This window comes from Saccopteryx leptura, chromosome 2 (genome assembly GCF_036850995.1).
Source record: "Saccopteryx leptura isolate mSacLep1 chromosome 2, mSacLep1_pri_phased_curated, whole genome shotgun sequence".
NCBI classification, from domain to species: domain Eukaryota; kingdom Metazoa; phylum Chordata; class Mammalia; order Chiroptera; family Emballonuridae; genus Saccopteryx; species Saccopteryx leptura.
Genome location: NC_089504.1, coordinates 101,539,612 through 101,558,295, shown reverse-complemented (window position 1 = coordinate 101,558,295; position 18,684 = coordinate 101,539,612). Strand labels below are relative to the sequence as shown.

Below are 18,684 nucleotides of genomic sequence, written 5' to 3'. Positions count from 1 at the left end.
GAGTTATTCTGTCAGAGGCCAACCTGAAAACAAAGCTGAGAAAAATACAAGGGAATAAAGTTCAGTTAGCCAGCATCCAGAGAAAGGTGTAAGATTAACCTGGGCTGTGTCAGCGGCATGGGGTCTGGCTTTCAGTCGAGCATCAACAAAGCCCCCCGGAGGGGGTGTCTTGTTTGGAATGCTGTTGTAGTACGGGTGGTCTGAACCGTCTCCTTCCTCTTCCGTCCATGGTTCATCCAGACTCTGCATTCTGTTAAAAGAGAATTTTCAAGAGCTTTAGTCAAAAGCTGAACCTGTAGTCAAAACCAACACCTCGAATGTTAATACCTGTCACCCCAGAGGGGTGAATTTAGTCACTTTCTACTCAACCACATAGGTCTCAGGCATATTCGAAAACCACATGAATGGTATAGTAAAATATCTCTGTCTTATTCATAGTTCTACCCTTTGGAAAAGTCCAGTCATATTTGAAACAGAAAATAAAATCCTTTTTCAAAAGTACATTTTAATTAGAAAAGAAAAAAATTTTTTGTTGTTCCATTTATTTATTCATTATTGATTAAATCTTTTTTAAATTAATTTTAATGGAGTGACACGGATAATCAGGGTACATATGTTCAGAAAAAACATCTCTAGGTTATTTTGACATTTGATTATGCTGCATTCACATCACCCAAAGTCCAATTGTCTTCCGTCACCTTCTAACAGGTTTTCTTTGTGCCCCTCCCCTCCCCCACCCCCTCCCTCTCCCCCCCCCACCCCATAACCTCCACACTCTTGTCCATGTCTGAGTCTCATTTTTATGTCCCACCTGTGTATAAAATCATATAGTTCTTAGTTTTAATTTAAAATTTTAAATGTAAAGATAACCAGATCCTCAAGGCAGAGACACATACTTTAGTAAATAATGAAATTTACCCAAGGCAAAATCAACTAAAAATGAAGATTTGGTGACATCAGGGGAAATGGTAGTGTAAGGACCTCTGAAAAATTTCTCTTCCACAAAAGCAACAATAAAACTTGGTAAAAAAAAATTCTATTTGTTTGTTTTTTAGAATTAACTATTTAAAACCCTGAAATTAGCCAAAAGCTTGCAACTACATAGAGAGGTATATATTTTGCTTGTTTGTTTGTTTGTTTGTTTGTTTTTTAAACAAATGGAAAATAACTGTAAGAACAGCAGCTTTGTCATTTTAACTTGCTCTATTACCATCTCTGGGGTAGTTTTGAAAGCAAAGCCCCCGCAGTCACAGAGAAAACCAGTAGCCTGATAGCCATGGGGGTGGGGACAAACAGCCTGAGTCTCCTTTAAAGCCCATTCCCAGAGAGCTGCCATTAAGTAAACTGTCTAGTCGTTCCTTAGAAGAAGTCATTCCTAAGGCTGTCTTTATGTGACCTGATTCAGAACTAGCCCAGGAAAAAAATGCCTCTTCACGAGGGAGGTTTGTAAAAAATAACAAGAGGCCATTGTTCAATAGCATGACTCCCTGAAGTAGTAGACAGCATTTGGAGCAGATAGTAGGCTAATGAAAAGCTTAAAAATAACAGCTAGAAAATAGGATGTCTGTATGGGTTTTTGATAAATTTCCACATATTCCGAGGAATCTAGGAGGCCACATGTATTCACAGGGCTCTGTTCATGTCTGCAGATGAGGCTTGCTCATCCTTGGAAAGATGTCAAAAGGCCCTAGTTTCATGTCTGGCTTACCTTGGAGCTACACACAGACAGGAAATGAAAGCTAAGGCAGAATAACCAACTGCCCAGCTTGGTGTTAAAGGTTGCTTCCTATACAAACAGAACCCCTCAGAAAGCCTGGGAAACTTAATAGTTCCAGGAATTTAAAGAAATCTTTCTCTAATCATTAGCTCTCTAATCAACTCTGAACTGATCAGAGTTGCCAGTGGCCATAGCTGGCAAAAAATACAGACTTTATGGATTTAGTTTAGAAAAGTTATAGAAACAAAACAGCCACAAAAAATACCACCAACAACAAGTGCCAAAGAGGGAAGAAATCTGACTTCCCAAGTTGCTGCATTATTTACAAGCTCTAGTTTAAAATAAAATAAAATAAAATAAAATAAAATAAAATGTATGAGACATGCAAATAAACACAAAGAAAAAAAGCAATCAATAAAGACTAACCCTGAGGAAATTTAGATCTGGACAAAGGACCCTCAATACTATGAACAGCTGACTTCTTAATTGAAAACAGTGAGAGCCAGAAGGCAGTGGGATGGCATATTCAAGTACTGAAAGTAAAAGACTGTCTACAAGCACTTTATACCCAGTAAAACTATCCTTCCAAAATAAAGCAGAAACAAAACATTTTCAGATAAATAAAAACTGAAAACATGTCATTACTAGCAAATCTGCCCTGCAATTTCCATTAAAAGAGATATTTCAGGCTGAAATGAAAGAACATCAGATGGTAACACATACTAACATGAAGAAATAAAGAATGAAAATCCAAAATTAAATTTCCTTTAAACCTTATTATATATTATAGAAACAATACAGAACTTTATGCCTTAAAAAATTTTCCCAGAGAACCATGGTAGCTCAATTAACTCTACCTACTTTTGTACATGGTGTTTTTTATAATATTTTTTTTTTTAAGAGAGAGAGAGAAATAAAGATAGATTTCTTGTTCCATTTATTTGTGCATTCATTGGTTCATTCTTGTATTTGCCCTGATCGGGGATCAAACCTGCAACCTTAGTCTATCTGGACAATGCTCTAACCAACTGAACTACCTAGCCAGGGCTGTACATATTGTTATAATAACAGTTATTTGATTATTACATAACATTTTAAAAGTACAGAAAATCATAATTAACATAAAAGATACCTATATATTCACCACTAACATTAAACAATGTAAACAGTTTGCTATATTTGCTTTCTTTTTTTTTTTTTAAGAAATAAAATTTGTCGCCCTGGGCTGTTGGCTCAGTGATAGAGCCTGGCGTGTGGATGTCCTGGGTTTGATCCCTAGTCAGGGCACACAAGAGAAACAACCATCTGCTTCTCTACCTCTTCCCCTTTCCCTCTCTTTCTCTCTCTCTCTCTCTCTCTCTCCCTCCTGCAGCCATGGCTCAATTGATTTGAGCAAGTTGGCCCTGGGCACTGAGAATGGCTCCATGGCCTCCACCTCAAGTGCTAAAAATAGCTTAGTTGCATAACAATGGAGCAATACACCAGATGGACAGAGCATCGCCCCAATAGGGGGTTTGCTGGGTGAATCTCGGTCGGGGCACATGCAGGATTTTGTCTCTCTACCTCCCCAACTCTCACTTAACTAAAAAGAAAAAAAGAAATAAAAATTTCAAACTTACTTTGGATCAATAGATATATGAAATTAACAGTCAGATGTTAATGGTAGACTCTACAATGGGTATGAGGGTGTTCACTGTCATTTTTTTTAAAATATTGGTATCTTTACATTTTAAAATACTAGGGAAGAAATATAGTTGACAAATGAAGTTAAAGCTCACTATACCCTACCTCATCCTTGGATATCCAAGAGCCAGTGTATAATATTCCTGCATATATATATATACATACATATATATATATATATGCATTTACCCATAAACTATGTATACAATTGTCTAACATTTCCATAAGTGATTCATATTGTTTTTCACACCATTTAAAAATTCTGAGATTTTTTTCTAGTAATACACAATACAGATGCATTCTCTGTAACAACTGTATCCCATTATATATAAAATATATATAATGACACATGAAATGTTGCATGGTTGCACAGGAAACGGAGCAAAAACATTTTACAAAAGTGTGTTCACTCGTTCTCCTGCAAGGACCATCTGGGCCTCTGTCACTTGCTAACTCTACCTCTTCCTGCACACAGCTCGTCTGAGCTTGTAGCAGCTTCTGTTGACCAGGAACAAGTGGGGCCTCCCCAGGGACCTCCAGAGTGAATGTCTTAAAAGAAATTTCCCAGTGGACAAGGGGAAAAATCTCTTTCAAGAAAAGTGAAGATTTCAGAGGGATGACATGAAATCTTCATAACAATGAAGACAAAGGTAGACAATTCCTACATGACTAAGTCACAAAATGTGGCTGCAGAAGTTGGAAATGCATGCAAAGTAAACTTGGGAAAAATAAAATGAAGTCTGACTTACAGTGATCACGCCAAGGTAACAGGCTTTCATGAGAGTTCAGTCAAGGACAGACTACTGAATGACCACCATGCCCTATATTACTATTTTAATGCTTAATGCTGCATGGTAAACCCCTATGTGCTAAGGGAATTCAATGATAGGTCCTGAACATTTTTATAATAAATCAAAGTCTCACAATTCCTGTTTGTATTTACCATTTTATTTAACACTCAAAATCACAGTATGGCTGAGGGACTATTATTCCTATTTTACAGAGAAAGCTGCTGAGCCCCAACTGGTTAAAGTACTTTACCAGAGCCACGTGGACCATGGAGTCCCCAGGCTACAGAGGCCAGTCAAGCAGGACTGACACTGGTCATTCCAGGCACAAGGCCCCACAAGGCAGCCTCTGAGTCAGGCTGCTGGTCAACCATGATGACCAAGGGCCATGGTACATGCAGACCCTGCGGGGATACAGACCCTAGGAGGTGACACGTGAAATGTTGCATGGTTGCACAGGAAACGGAGCAAAAACATTTTACACTGTTTCTTTGTAACCTTGGCTACTGTCACTATAGTTTCAAGAAAAAATGTTTTTCCAAACATTCAGAGCATCGCCCATATGTCGGTTTCCATCTGCCAGTTTCCTCAGCCCTGGCCCAGCGCCGCCAGGTGTCCCTGAGCCCAGGAAGCCTCAAACAGGGCACTCCCCAGGGAGGCACTTCGGTGGTGTTCCCCTTTACAGTTTGTTTGCTTGTTTGTTTGTTTTAAGGAGGAAAGGTGATAAAACGCGTAACGGCCACTGCAGACAGCAGCACCACTCACCGGGCCTGGAGAGCAGGGATCTTGGAAGGGCACTGCAGATACTGCTTAAACCGGAGCTCGAAGGCTTGTCCAATGGAGCCGATGACATCCTGGGCCAGCCCGTCACAGCACTCCAGAATGTGGCATGCTGTGGGAGCCAGAAACCCGGCCCGTTAGAGACAGACAGACACTGGGGTTGCCCAGGCGCCTGCACGCAAGCCCTCCCACGGGTAAACCCGTCAGCCTCAGTGAGAAGAGGGGGACAGGAAGGTGTGAGTGCCCTTCATAATATGTCCTGGGGGCTCGACTTGCAGCTTAATCCCAGTGTCACCATCGGATGGATTCCTGAGTAGCCTGTTTTCTCTAAAATGAAAAATGAATGCCTTTGTGGCAGGTGCTCGCCACCCCTCAAGGGCATAGTGACCAGGCTGTGGCACAATCCACGTGACACCTTCGGAGAACAGAGGGTCCAGTGGTGTCAAGCACAGAGGAGGCCTGCTTCTGCTCTACAAGACAGTGACTGTCCATGCACCCCACAGAGGAACCAATTGCCATGATCAGCATGGCGCAACTTGTCATGAATAAAATAAGGGCGTTCTCCCTGGAGAAGAGAACACATAGATGTGTCCCGCTTCATCTTCTCTCATCAACAGCTGGGACATAATTGAATTTCAGGGAGGGTTCCTGCAGGTGCTTGGCAGACGCCACAAAGATAGTTATTCAGGCACCAGAGCCATCAGATTGGCCTCTGGCTCCAGGAGAACCCAGGACACATGGAAAAGAGGGCTCCTTAAGATGGGAAACTGCCTGGGAAGGGACGGAGACATCACCACCTTTGAAGTCTGGCAACTTCCAGCATGATACAGCCTTCTCTGTGCTCAAAGCCAGGGGAGCCTACCCCGATGGCAGTGGTCAGGCCCTGCCCACCCCCAGCTCCTGCTCTCCCTTCAGGCTGGAGGGGGCGCACTCCTGAGGACACAGGAAAAAGCACTGTGGGGAAGACAGGGGAATGTGCTGTGGATCGCCGGGCAGTCCTGGGAGGCAGTAGGTGTGGCCAAGGGACTGGTCCCCAGGAGACAGATGTTCTAACGGCATTTTTTCTCATTGACTATTGACACTAGTTTGTAAGTATCAAGCCGGGAAGGCATACAGCAAGCCCAGGTGAAACAGGTATTAGAGTTGCCGGGTTATTGGTTCACCAATAGAAACAGACATGTCTTCCAATGGATGGGGAAGGAAGAATTGAAGCCAGTGTGAAGGAAAGACCCCCCAACTCACCCCACGCACGTATTCCAGCCACACACCTATACCCCTAGTGTCAGCAGCAGCCCCGGGAGTGGGCTGGCCAATACTTTGGCGAACCAAAAAACAAACAAACAGGGGAAAGGTCAAGAAATGTGGCTTATCTTTCTTCTGAGGAGAAAGCAGTGCCCTAGCCTTTCACCTAGTGACTGAGGAACCAGGTTTCAGCAGAAGGGGCTGCACCAAGATCCACAGGGCCCATGCGTTCCACACAGCAGAGCACAGCCAGCCTGGAGAGTGTCCTCTTCAGGTCAGCTCCCAGCACATGCACAGGCTGCAGTGTTCTGGTGGCTGCACCCTCACCGGGTTACGGCCAAGCCCTGTGTGTCTGAGCTGCCCGAGGCTGGCAGAGTATCTCTGGGCTCCACTACCTGTCTCGTCCTCGATAGACCATGAAAGTAGCACCTGTTGGCGGGGTGTGAGGCTCCTTGTCTATAATGCCCTTTCTGTGCACCAGAAGCCCACGCCAAATCCAGAACCAACCCTTGGCTACCAGCCACGGCTGGGTCTGCTGTTCCCTCTGAGGATACTGCAATGGTCTCTAGCCAAAACCACCATCTTTTAACCGGGCCTGCAAGACTTGATGTACTCAAGAAATGAGGAGACCCTTGCCAAGGTGAACAGCTGGGTGTGTGTTCACACCCACAAGGAAAGACAGAGCCCGAGGCATCATACATGACAAGAAGGAGACCAGATGAGATACGCATAGAGTCAAGAATCAAAAGAATGTTGTAAAACCTAAAATATGGCCCAAAGCAAACACTGGGGCAGTAGAAGGTGACATCAGAGAGGAGGCCTGAAGGAAATCGGGGAGTGAAGCCTGTGATGGTTCGAGAATGTCCCACTCAAGGGCCCAGCAGGTGCAAAGGCCCCGAGGCAGGTAGTGGCAGTGGTGTTCCAGGGACAGCCAGCAGTCTGTGGAGCTGGAGGCAGGAGGAAAAGGTTGGGACCGCTTAGAGCAGGATCAAGCTCACTCAGGTCCTGTGGGCATGTTGATGAGACTGGCAGATGCTTTGTGGAGGGCAGAAAGGCTTCAATCTACAGTCTGTCCAGTGTGAGGGGCTGTGAGACCTTTACATGCAGGGGTGCAGCAGGCTGTTAGGACCCAAGTCCAGCTCTCAGCCCGAGGCCTGGGGCGAGGGGAACACCCAGCATTGTCACCAGATGCTTACTGCCGGAGGCCTGTCTTATTTGCACAATTGCTGCTGAAAATAGCCCAGTATGGGGTAACCTAGATGTCCACACATAGGAACACTAACCTCCTGCTCTATGTTAAGAGATGGAAATGAACCTCCCACTTTAAAAAATAAATAAATAGATAAACCCTCGCTTTCACCCACTGTGCTGATGAAGAAAGAACATGGGGGGAGGTGTTGTCTGCCCCAGTGGGTTCTTACTGTTTAAGGCCTTTCCCAGGCAGTCACCTCCTGGAGCCACAGCTGTCTGAGGCCAGAGCAACCCTCACTTTCTCACGTTGAAACAACCCCGCTGTTGGAGGCAAGCGCGGCTACAAGGGGCGGCATTCCCCTGGGCGCGATTCCTGCGCAAGCCTTTTGTTCACCAAGTCTCCCACGACACAGAAAATGTTGGGGGAAAGCTGCAGAAGGTGTTAGGAGCGCTTCAGACTGAACACGCAGGCTTCTTTCCTCTTAGGTCAGCACCAACAACGTATAGGATGTGTCTTTCCACAGCAGATCAGGGAGCTGTGGACGGTGCCTGAACAGGGATGTTGCTGCAGTTACAAATTACAGGAAGTCCATGCTTCCTGTGGCAGCCACATGTCTAATCAGAGCATCGTGTTTTAGCTGCTTCTGTGACCCCAACCATGCAATCTGAGCTAATGTATACATAAGACTGCAGGGGGTGGGCGTCACTGGGTAATAAATGGAAGTTCCAATGTTAAAATAAAATGATGTAACCTGACCAGACAGTGGTGCAGTGGATAGAGTGTCAACCTGGTTCGCTGAGTTCACAGGTTCAAAACCCCAAGGTCACCAACTTGAGCGTGGGCTTGAGCATAGGATCACAGACATGACCCCATGGTTGCTGGCTTGAGCCTAAGATCGCTGGCTTGAGCAAGAAAGGGGTCACTGGCTCAGCTAGAGCTCCCTGCATCAACGCACAGAAGAAAAAGTAACCAATGAACAACTGAGGTACCACAACTATGAGTAGATGCTTCTCATTTCTCCCCCTTCCTGTCTGTCTGACCCTGTCATCTCACGCAGCACTCGTGTGCATGCTTGCACTAAAATAAAAAAAATTAAAAAAAGGATTATGGGGGTAGAACACACAAGACCTTTAGGGTTAATTCTGGTAAAGCCACATCATGGATCAGGTAGGTAACCTCATCATTCTAGGCTGTCTTGAAAATAGGTCCAAGATATAATGTATGTGTGTGTGGGGGGATAAAATAAAAGGCTAAGATCTTATTTGTATCAAAATTTTAAAAGAAGAAAATATATGTGTAAACATATATGAAGAAAAAAGTTTTGCAAACTAGAAAAGCGTAACAGTTGGGACCTAAGGTGGAGGGTGGGAAGAGGAGGAACCAGTGGGCTGTGGAGGGAAGGGTGTACTATTTTAGACCCCCCTCCAGGTGGTCTTGGTCAATGAGCTCTGCACTGGAGCTGTATGTACAGCTGTGGCTGCCTGGTATTCAAGGGCAGCACACTTTTAGTCAGCCCGCCCACCCAAGTTAGTTAGCATCCCATGAGTGGGACTTTGGTTTTGTAGGTGATTTAAAATGGAGTGTGATGTGCAGGGAGAGAATAGGAGTATAGGGTCCATGAGGATGGAAAATACTTGAATGCCTCAGACCCCCCACTCAGTCTGTATAGCTTTGAGGGGCATCAGGGTCAGCATCTAAGCTTCCACGCTAGCCTTCAGGGCTGGGTCAGGTAGTGCGAGGCTTCTCGGGGAGGCTCAGGTGGCAGTGGACACACAGGAGCTGGAGCCCGTCAGGAGCGGGGCCACTTTCAGAGTATGAGTGGGAGTGCACTGAGAAGGGCAGGTGCCCAGAAGCGGCCAGTGGGAAAGAGACGTGCATGTGGAGCTCACGGTCTCAGCCAGGTGAGCGGCCATGCTTCTCAATGGTCATGACCCTCAATGGTCGTGAACAGTGTGACATGGCACAGGCTCCTGTCGGTGCAAGCAGCTGAGCAAAGAGGCATGTCTGTGCTAATATCTGATGTCACTGTATTCAAGTGACAGATGACAAGGTCAAGCACTGCTTACCTCGACGATTAACAGGGTCCTTGGCCACATATGCAACGTAGTCTGTTGTGTCCTGTCAAGAAAAAAGAAAGAAGAAGAAAATAAAAGAGATGTCCACATCACCAATCATAAGGAAGAGACACACAGTGTGTAAACCATCTCAGGAATGAAATGCTACACCCAGATAACAATCCCACAAGACAACATTCTCAAACTGTCCCATGGCGGGAATCACCAGGCTCCCGGTGACATGCAGGTCCAGACTGGGTGGGGAAGGGGTCAGGCTGGAGCTCCATGTGGCCCACATGTACCATGGCAGGAATCACCAGGCTCCTGGTGACATGCAGGTCCGGACTGGGTGGGGAAGGGGCCAGGCTTGAGCTCCACATGGCCCACATGTCCCATGGCGGAAATCACCAGGCTCCCGGTGACATGCAGGTCCAGACTGGGTGGGGAAGGGGCCAGGCTGGAGCTCCACGTGGCCCACATTTTTTTTTGTTTTTGTTTTGTTTGTTTTTAAATTTTATTTAGACAATTAATTTTAACAGGGTGACATTGATCAATTAGAGTACATAGATTCAGAGAAAACATCTCCAGATCATTTTGACATTTGATTATGTTGCATACCCATCACCCAAAGTCAAATTGTCCTCTGTCACCTTTTATTTGGTTTTATTTATGCCGCTCCCCTCCCCCCACCCCTTCCTTCTCCTCCCTTCCCCTCCCTCTGGTAACCACCACACTCTTGTCCATGTCCATGAGTCTCAATTTTGTGTCCCACCTATGTATGAAATCATACAGTTCTTAGTTTTTTCTGATTTACTTATTTCACTCAGTACAATGTTATCAAGTTTCATCCATGTTGTCATTAATGATCCTATGTCATCATTTCTTATGGCTGAGTAGTAGTATTCCATAGTATATATGTACCACATCTTCTTTATCCAATCCTCTATTGAAGGGCTTTTTGGTTGTTTTCATGTCTTGGCCACTGTGAACAATGCTGCAATGAACATGGGCACATGGCCCAGATTTTGAGCAGCAGGATATGAAGGGCTCCTATTCTCTGCATGTGGGGTCACTGGGGAGCTATGAAAACACCGAGTCTCACCTCCCAGGTAATCTGGTATAATTGGATTGGATAGAAGCCCAGGGACCTGGGATGTTTCAAGGCTCCCCAGGTGATTCCAGTATGCATAGAGGCTGAGACCCACTCCTGTCAGCTCTGTCCCCTGCTGGGCTTCAAACACAGATTGCTAAGTCCCACTGCAGGGTCTCTGTTTGGTGGGTCCTGAGGTGAGACCACAAAATGTGCACCCTGGACAAGTTTCCCGGTGCTGCTGCTGCTGTTGGCCAGGCAGCCACGCTCTGAGAATTGCTGGTCCAGAAGAAACTCGGATGTGCAGAGGTCCATTGCAAACGCGTTCTCATGCGTGGATGAGATATGATGGTTTCTTTTCTCCTTGGACATAAGCAGTGAGTGATTTTAATTCTTTTAGGGTGTCTCAAAAATATGAACTCAGTTTAGACATCTCATCCTTACCTGAAGGATGATCCTCCTTGCTTCTTCCCCATCTAATCTACAGGGCAGAGAGGAGACGACAGCCTCAGAAGTGGGCTGAGGGCCCATCTGAGAACCAATAATTCTCTGCATTGGCAAATGCAGAAGAAACTTCTCTGCCAAGTTAACATTTTCAACATTCAAAAAAGTCTCAGGTAGTGGTGGGCAATGGTGAAGGTCTATCCGTTGTAGCAAATGTTCCCCAGGTGTTACTATTTTGAAAGGCTACAAGGTCATCGATTAGCTGATTAGCTCCCTGGTCTTCAGCAGTGAAGGATTCTCCATCGTAAGTTCTCATCATTGTCTGGTCATATGGTCAGAGGTGCCTGCCCTTTCTCTCTCCACCACGTTCGCAGAAAACCCTCCAATAAGAGAGAAGAAGGGAAAGTGTATGTGGGTGGGCTTGCAATGGTTACTAAGCACCTGCTGCAGGGTGGTGGGTGGGGAAGCACCTTCCCCACATCACTGCCCCTGGAGCTCACGATGACATAGTCAGACCAAGTAGGGAGGCAGCTCCCCCAGCGTGTCTGCCTGGAATGGGCTGCTATGCTACAGACATTCTCCAGCATGCAGCCCAGCTAAGCTGTTTCCTCTTCCCACTCAGTTCACTGTCCACTGGTGTATTCACAGACTGACCTGGGAAAGGGAGTAGGAGATGGTCACACCAGTCCACGTGGCTTCCAGTCATTTCCATCAAGGAATAACTGGTAAGACTCTAAAACTATTGGCAAAAATAAGCCTTGTAGCTTGTCATCAGAAACCCTCTTCCTGGATTCAGGAGATGTTCATGTCAGAAGTTTCCTTAGGAAGCTCTAGTATTTCTCAAATTGAGATCCATGGGACCCAGGGTTGGGTTGGTGCATTCCTCTGCATTTGAGATGTCACAAGAATTTTCTTTTAATTTTGTGTTTTCTTTTCCATGATAATATTAACAGTTAATACAAGAACATTCGAGATCATCTGAATGACCACTGTGTCATCATGTTCTGCAAGCAGTTTCAGTGTCAAGATTTCTGGTTGGGTTTCCAACATTATGAGTACCAGGTTTTTAAAAAATTTATATATGTGCTGCCAAAGCAAGCATTAAAAAATTAGAAAAGAAATGTCATCTAGCCAGAAAGGTCTAGATGTCTTTGCCCACCTGAAGCAAATTAATGTCACATTACATACAGTGATGTACAACGAAGCGTTTGCTTGAATAGGAGAGATTAGTGGAGAACTGAGTCATTGGGCGCCTGTGAGAGATACTGACCTCAGAAGATCCTGAATGCACCTTGGTGGCCAATTTTAGCATCTCACCGAGAGCAGCAAGCCTTTCTCCATCAGAGTAAGTTTATGGTGCTTTGAATGTTTTTGGCTTTACTGTATTTATTAGCAAACTTTCAAGTTCAATTGGGGTTTCCAGGTCAATAAAGTGTGTAACAGGAATCTATACTTTATTTTTGTACATATTTGGATGACAAAATTAATTTCATTTGACAGTAGCATCATACAGAAAAAAAATCCCTTTCAAATTCTTATTCCAATCTGAGAAACTCTGCTCTGGAGACATGATGTGTGCCTGTCACTTCGATGGTCAATGGCCAAGCCAGGACGTAGCCTTTCAGATGCCAATATTATTTATTTTTATTTTTTGGCACAATGAGGGAGTGTATAGCTGTTCAAAACAATGTTCTTGACATCGCATAGTAGGCACACAAGGTTCCAAAAATGGGGCTATACTGACTACTCATTCTGTATTTACCCACTTCTGTTTTTATTTTCCAAGACTTTTGGGGCCTGACCATTATTCCAGCATTCTTCTGGGGGTCGTTTAAGAGTGGATTGTAACTGATATGCACCCTTTTTTTGTTGTTATTGTTGAAGGGATTAATAGCGCTTTCCAATCTATCTTACTTGATGTTTCAAACTATCATTTTCTTACATGGTAAACTGAGGCATGGAGCAATTAGTGGATACACACTTGGCAGCAGAACAATGACTAGAACCTGGAATCATTGGTTTTAATTTAGAACATCCACTAACTGTAATAATTACAAACCACGCGGGGGTGGGAATTCATGGACAACGTGACATGCACTCAGTTGGTTACAGTGGAAGTGGAAAGTAACCGGGCTTCCTATGGTGACATTTTTCTGTATCAGAAGACATTAGAAAGAATATAAAAGGTTGTGAGTTATTTTAAGGGTCCCTGAAAGTTTCCCTTTCTTAAAGGGAGGATGATAGGAAAAACTAGAGATAGTTCACAGACCTGTGTGTACCCTGGAGAATCAAAATAATTCTAACACAAGACAATGTACCTGGCTTCCCATTTGCTAGCTCTCTGCATCTCCACTGATGACATCGTTATGAAGATGAGGCTTGAGACAAGTTCCTGAAGGGAGCTGTCAACGCAAGTGTGCAATGTTTCTGCCTTTTGCTGACCCAGTTTTCAAACTGGATCACTTTCCAAATTTAAGAAAACACAGTTCCAAGTGTCACATTGGGAAAACAAGTAGACAGCCGCTGCAGGTTAATTAGAGCCAGACAGATACAAATGCAAGTAAAGGCATAAGTGCAGATGTGTGTGCAGGTGTACCTTAACGTCTAGATATCATCCTCAAGAATGCACCTATGATGGGTTTGATTGTGGAAGACTTCCACTTTCTAAATATACAACTCAGTGAGGTCTTTCATTTTACAATGAAACATAAGAAATTAAAGGGTTAGAAAGAAAGTAAAGGAAGGGCCTGATCAAGCGGTGGTGCAGTGGATAGAGCACCAACCTGGGATGCTGAGGACCCAGGTTTGAAATCCCGAGGTCACTAGCTTGAGTGCGGGATCATAGACGTGACCCCATGTGTTACTGGCTTGAGCCCAAAGGTCAATGGCTTGAAGCCCAAGTCCACTGACTTCAAGGGGTCACTGCCTCAGCTGGAGTCCCCCAGTCAAGGCACATATGAGAAGTAATCAATGAACAACTAAGGTGCAACCTCTCTGAGTTGATGCTCTTCATCTCTCTCCCTAACTGTCTGTCTACCTCTGTCTATTCCTGTCTGTCTGTCTGTCTCTCTCTCTCTCTCTCTCTCACACACACACACACACACACACACACACACACACACAAAAGTAAAGGGAAGGAAGAATCATCATAAATGACTTGAAAACAAGACCGTAAGTATGAAAAAGGGCCAAATAAGATGGTTAAATGGTGGTCTGGTCATTCCTTGACAATTAAGCAGAGGTTTAAGGCAAAAAAAACCTATCTGCAGGGTGAACAAACTCCTTCCCTTGATAGTGCGCTTGGCTCACGGGTCTGAGAAGGGTCTGAGAGGGGTCTGTGAGGTGTCTGCGAGGGGCCGTCACCCAGGCCTTTTTTTGCAGTGAGCTCTCAGGCAGGCGTGGTGCTGGGGTGATGCCCTCCTGGGGGCTGTGGCAGCTGGGGGTGGGACTGGCCCCCCTGGAGCTGAGACACTCCGTGCCATGACCGCACCGCCCTTTGGAAATGTAGAGACTGGAGCCAGCAGTGAAAACTGCTCCCCTGATTAGGCTTTCGGTGTGCCAACAGTACTTTTACAATCACACAACCCAGGTAGAAGGAGCTCAGGAGGGAAGGTCTGTAAGATAAACATGAACATGGGGAAAATGTCCTTCCTGGGCTAGGATAGACTAGGTCCCTGCATTGAGATAAATCAGGGGTCGAGAACCTATGGCTCGCGAGCCAGATGTAGCTCTTTTGATGGCTGCATCTGGCTCGCAGACAGATCTTTAATAAAAAAAAAATAACGTTTAAAATATAAAACATTCTCATGTATTACAATCCATTCATTTCCTACCGCTCATGTTCATGGTTGCGGGTGGCTGGAGCCAATCTCAGCTGTCCTCCGGGACAACACCAAATTTTTATTGGATAATGCCTAACGTACACGGGTCATTGTATGGCTCTCATGGAATTACATTTTAAAATATGTGGCGTTCATGGCTCTCTCAGCCCAAAAGATTCCCGACCCCTGGGATAAAGAGTCATATATCCTCCAATTACTCAAGCAACCTTGGACCAGCAAACTTTTATTTAAAATATGAGTATTGCCTACTGGTAATTTGGCAAAATAACACAGACTAATAATTATAACAAAAATACTACTATAAGCCACCATTCTTTTATTATATAAAAATTAATTTTTAACAGCAAAAAGACATCTTCCCAGGACATAGAACAATTTTTTTTTTAATTGAGTGAATTTAGCTCCATGAAAAAGTCACTGTTGTCCTAATTTTTAGCTGTTTCCCTGGACCGGTGGGAACTTAGTCCAGCCCAGTGAAAAGTAGCATGACCACATTGTAGGGGGAGCCCTGTCTCCACTTCACCACTGGAAAGTGGTTTTCTCCTCGGTTTTCTCCCTGGTTTCCTCTCACCTCCTTCCTTCTGGATTGATGTCCTGCTGCGTTTCTTCAAAGGGCTGACTGCCCAATGCGAACAGCAGTGAGTGTGTGGGTGTGGCCCTGAGTCCTGCTTCTGCTAACACGGTGGTGAATACTGACTCCTGACACGGAGCCTGACACACCGGGGAGCCAATCCCTTCATTCTTGCCTGTCTTCATTGAATTAGCGATGCAAACACAGGACATTCTTATTCTGTTGTGTCAATCTTGCTTTGTCTCCGCAACGCCTTCCTTGATGGCTAAATAAACCATAAAAATACTACCATGTTGGCCCTGGTCCATTGGCTCAGTGGAAAGAGTGTCAGGACAATGTGCTGACGTCCCAGGTTTGATCCCCAGTCAGCGACCATCTGCTTCTCTCCTCTCCCCTTCTCGCTTCTCTCTCTCTTCCCTTCCTGCAGCCACTGGCTCCATTGGTTGGAGCGTAGGTCCAGGGCACTGAGGATAGGTCGGCTGATTTGAGCATTTGCCCCAGATGGGAGGTGCCAGGTGGATCCTGGTCAGGGTGCATGCAGGAGTCTGTCTATCTCCCCTCCTCTCACTTAAAAAAAGGAATTACTACAGTATTAAATTTGAAGAGAAAAATGCCCGTTTCAAATATTTCTGAATGAACCTGACTAAGGAAATCCACAGCCTATGAGTGAACTTCAGATACAAACATGGAGGACCCCAGCAGAGGGAGGACCCCGGCAGAGGGAGGACCCCAGCAGAGGGAGGACCCCGGCAGAGGGAGGACCCCGGCAGAGGTCCAATAGAGAAACAGGAGCAGAGCAGGGCAGGCAGAGTCGGGAGATGGAACACCTGGCAGCTTGAGATGCCAGGGAGCTTCCGTTACCTCTTGAGAAAGCCAAGGTTTCAACAGAGATTGTTGGCAGCTCCTGGCTAACGAGGCTTAGGAAACCAGGAGGGGAAATAGTTAGCATCACAGTAAACTTTCAGGATAACATCCTAAGAGGCACCTCCTTCTCAGCAATTCTCAACAAGATAAAGAAAAAACCACGCCAAGAGCACTTACCGGGTCCCCGCCGGAAGCAAAAGAGATGGACTGCATGTGGTGATTCGCTATAATCTGCCAGGCCCAAAACAAGAAAGGAGATATGCCATTAGTACCCTCCCGTGTCTTGGAAGAACAAATGTTTATTGACAGGCAATACAAAGCAACGAGTTTTCTCTAAAATTGGTGAAATTGATACCCAATGAAAACAACAACTCTAGAAGTAATGACAGTGGATAACTTTAATGAATTTTGCAGCAGGTCAGCTGGTCATCTAGCAGCTTTGTCAGAATTAGCTCATTTTAGCTCCTCTATAGCCTCTGTGATATAGAAGCTGCTGCAATCCCATTTCACAGGTGGGGAGCCTGAGGCCCAGAGGGCCAAGGGTTTGCTCAGAATACTGCAGCTAGCAATGAGCACAGATGTGTCCCAGCATAGAGGGTCTTAAGGACTGTGCCTCTTTGAGAGGGAAGACGTCTCACCCACACACAAAGACATTTCAGCTGCGTAGTGTCTGTTTCCAAAGACATATGGGGTCTTCAATAGAAACCCCAAAGCTCAAGTGGAGGGAAGTGTGGCCGTCCCCCACTTCAGTTCATCTGCATCCTGTGTGCAGAAATTGGAAACCCAGCGTCTGAGATCAAAATCGGTGCCATCTCAGGCACTGTTGTAATTTATCAGTTTGAAAACTGGCGAGGACATTCCAAGTTCATTTTTAAGTGGGAAATTTCCATCAGCGTCATGAACTGCTGGGTACAGTGGAATTTAGCAGATGCTGCGTAAATTAGGAGCTGCCCTAAATTTAAAAAGCTGCATAAGTCTTCCACCGCTACTTTTATCTATTTTAAAGACAGTGTGACGACTTTGAAGTAAATTTCTGGGGGTGGGGACAGTGCTCTTGTCTCCTTCTGGACATAACCAGGTTTATTCTGCTCAGCCCCCTCCAGCCCTCGCTGGTGGGCAGGCAGAGTTTACAGAGCCCAATTTTACCATCCAAGGGATTTTTCCAACCTTACTCCTGCAAAACCCAAAGCAAAACTTAAATGAACTGTAAGATGATACTTTTAAATGCTTCCTTCAGTTTTGGGGGACACGCAAAACTACTCAGGGTCTAGAAAAACCTGAGCAGATAGGAGTTCATTTGAGGGGACAGCCGAAACTTATTCACAGGTTTTTGAGAGAACAGGGGTTGGCACCCGTGACCCTGGCATTGTTCAAAGGTCAATTGTAAGTGAATAAAAACAGAGTCCGCTCTGTAGCCTGTGCCCATGCCCAGATGGGTGAAATTAAAGGGTGCCCTATGCCACTCTCTGAACCCCTGCCTCTTGTCTATGGTGTCTCCTGGGGAGCAGTAAGGACACAGAGGTCCGCAAACGATAATAAATGATGACGTCTACAATGGAGTTTTGCTTATTTAACTTTGGTTCACAAACCTACTCTAAACTGGGGTTTGGAAATCAAAGTGTACACTAAGATTTAGGAGAAAATGGAAGTCATATTTGGTCGGCACAATGCGTAACCATCACCGTGTAACTGTACGCTATCCCTTGGGCTGAGAGAACTGAGGAGGAGAGCTAAGTAACTGAAAGCCGTGTTTTGCTCTCAAGGAGTTCCATCGTTTCCTTCCCCATGAGGGCCCTGCAGAGGGGAGGGTGCTGCCTGCCTGCTGTCCGTCTGTGTTGGGAAGGAACTCTCCACTTGGCTTCTTCTCAGTTTGCTGCAGCCAGGCCCTAAACTTGGCCACACGGGAGAGCTAGAGGGACATGAGCTTCAGTTTCCATCAAACCTTCCTCAGACTGAGTTCATGATAGCCAATCTGGCATCTCCCAGGGCTCACTCCCATCCACCCCCACCAAAGGGCAGGACAATAAGAACTGGATAGGACACACCCACCAGCCCCTACATCAGGATGGAGAGAGCCAACCATGGTGGCCTCGTCCTTTCTCCTCTTTCTGAGTTTGCTTCCTTTTATTTTGAGGTGGTGAATTAGGTCAAGGGGAAACTAGGAGGTAAGATCCCACAGAACTGAGGACCAAGCTTTGAGGATTCCTAGAAACAAAAGGGTCAAGAGGCACAAAGAATAAGATTGGATGTGGGCATATGAGTGCAGAGCAGGGGGACCAAACTCTGTCAGCCACCACAGTGCTCTGCCTTGTGGCAGCACCACAGAGAGGCTGAGCCTGTTGAGGTCGCTTAATCCACCCTTTAAATGACAGGTTATCCCACCCCTTAGATGTGCCAACGAAAATAGATGAGGGCCC

At 45.5% G+C, this 18,684-nt stretch overlaps 1 protein-coding gene across 2 annotated transcripts in view; it reads right to left on the bottom strand.

Annotated features, from left to right (window-relative positions):
• The window catches only part of SHC3 (SHC adaptor protein 3), a 138,658-nt gene that overhangs the window by 24,427 nt on the left and 95,547 nt on the right, over positions 1-18,684 (bottom strand). For both annotated transcript variants that reach the window (XM_066368451.1, XM_066368452.1), the window contains exons 5-8: positions 16,445-16,498; positions 9,469-9,520; positions 4,954-5,080; positions 100-250 (exon numbers count right to left, since the gene is read on the bottom strand). In XM_066368451.1, coding sequence (XP_066224548.1) covers positions 100-250; positions 4,954-5,080; positions 9,469-9,520; positions 16,445-16,498 — 384 coding nt within the window. The remainder of the gene's footprint in view (positions 1-99; positions 251-4,953; positions 5,081-9,468; positions 9,521-16,444; positions 16,499-18,684) is intronic.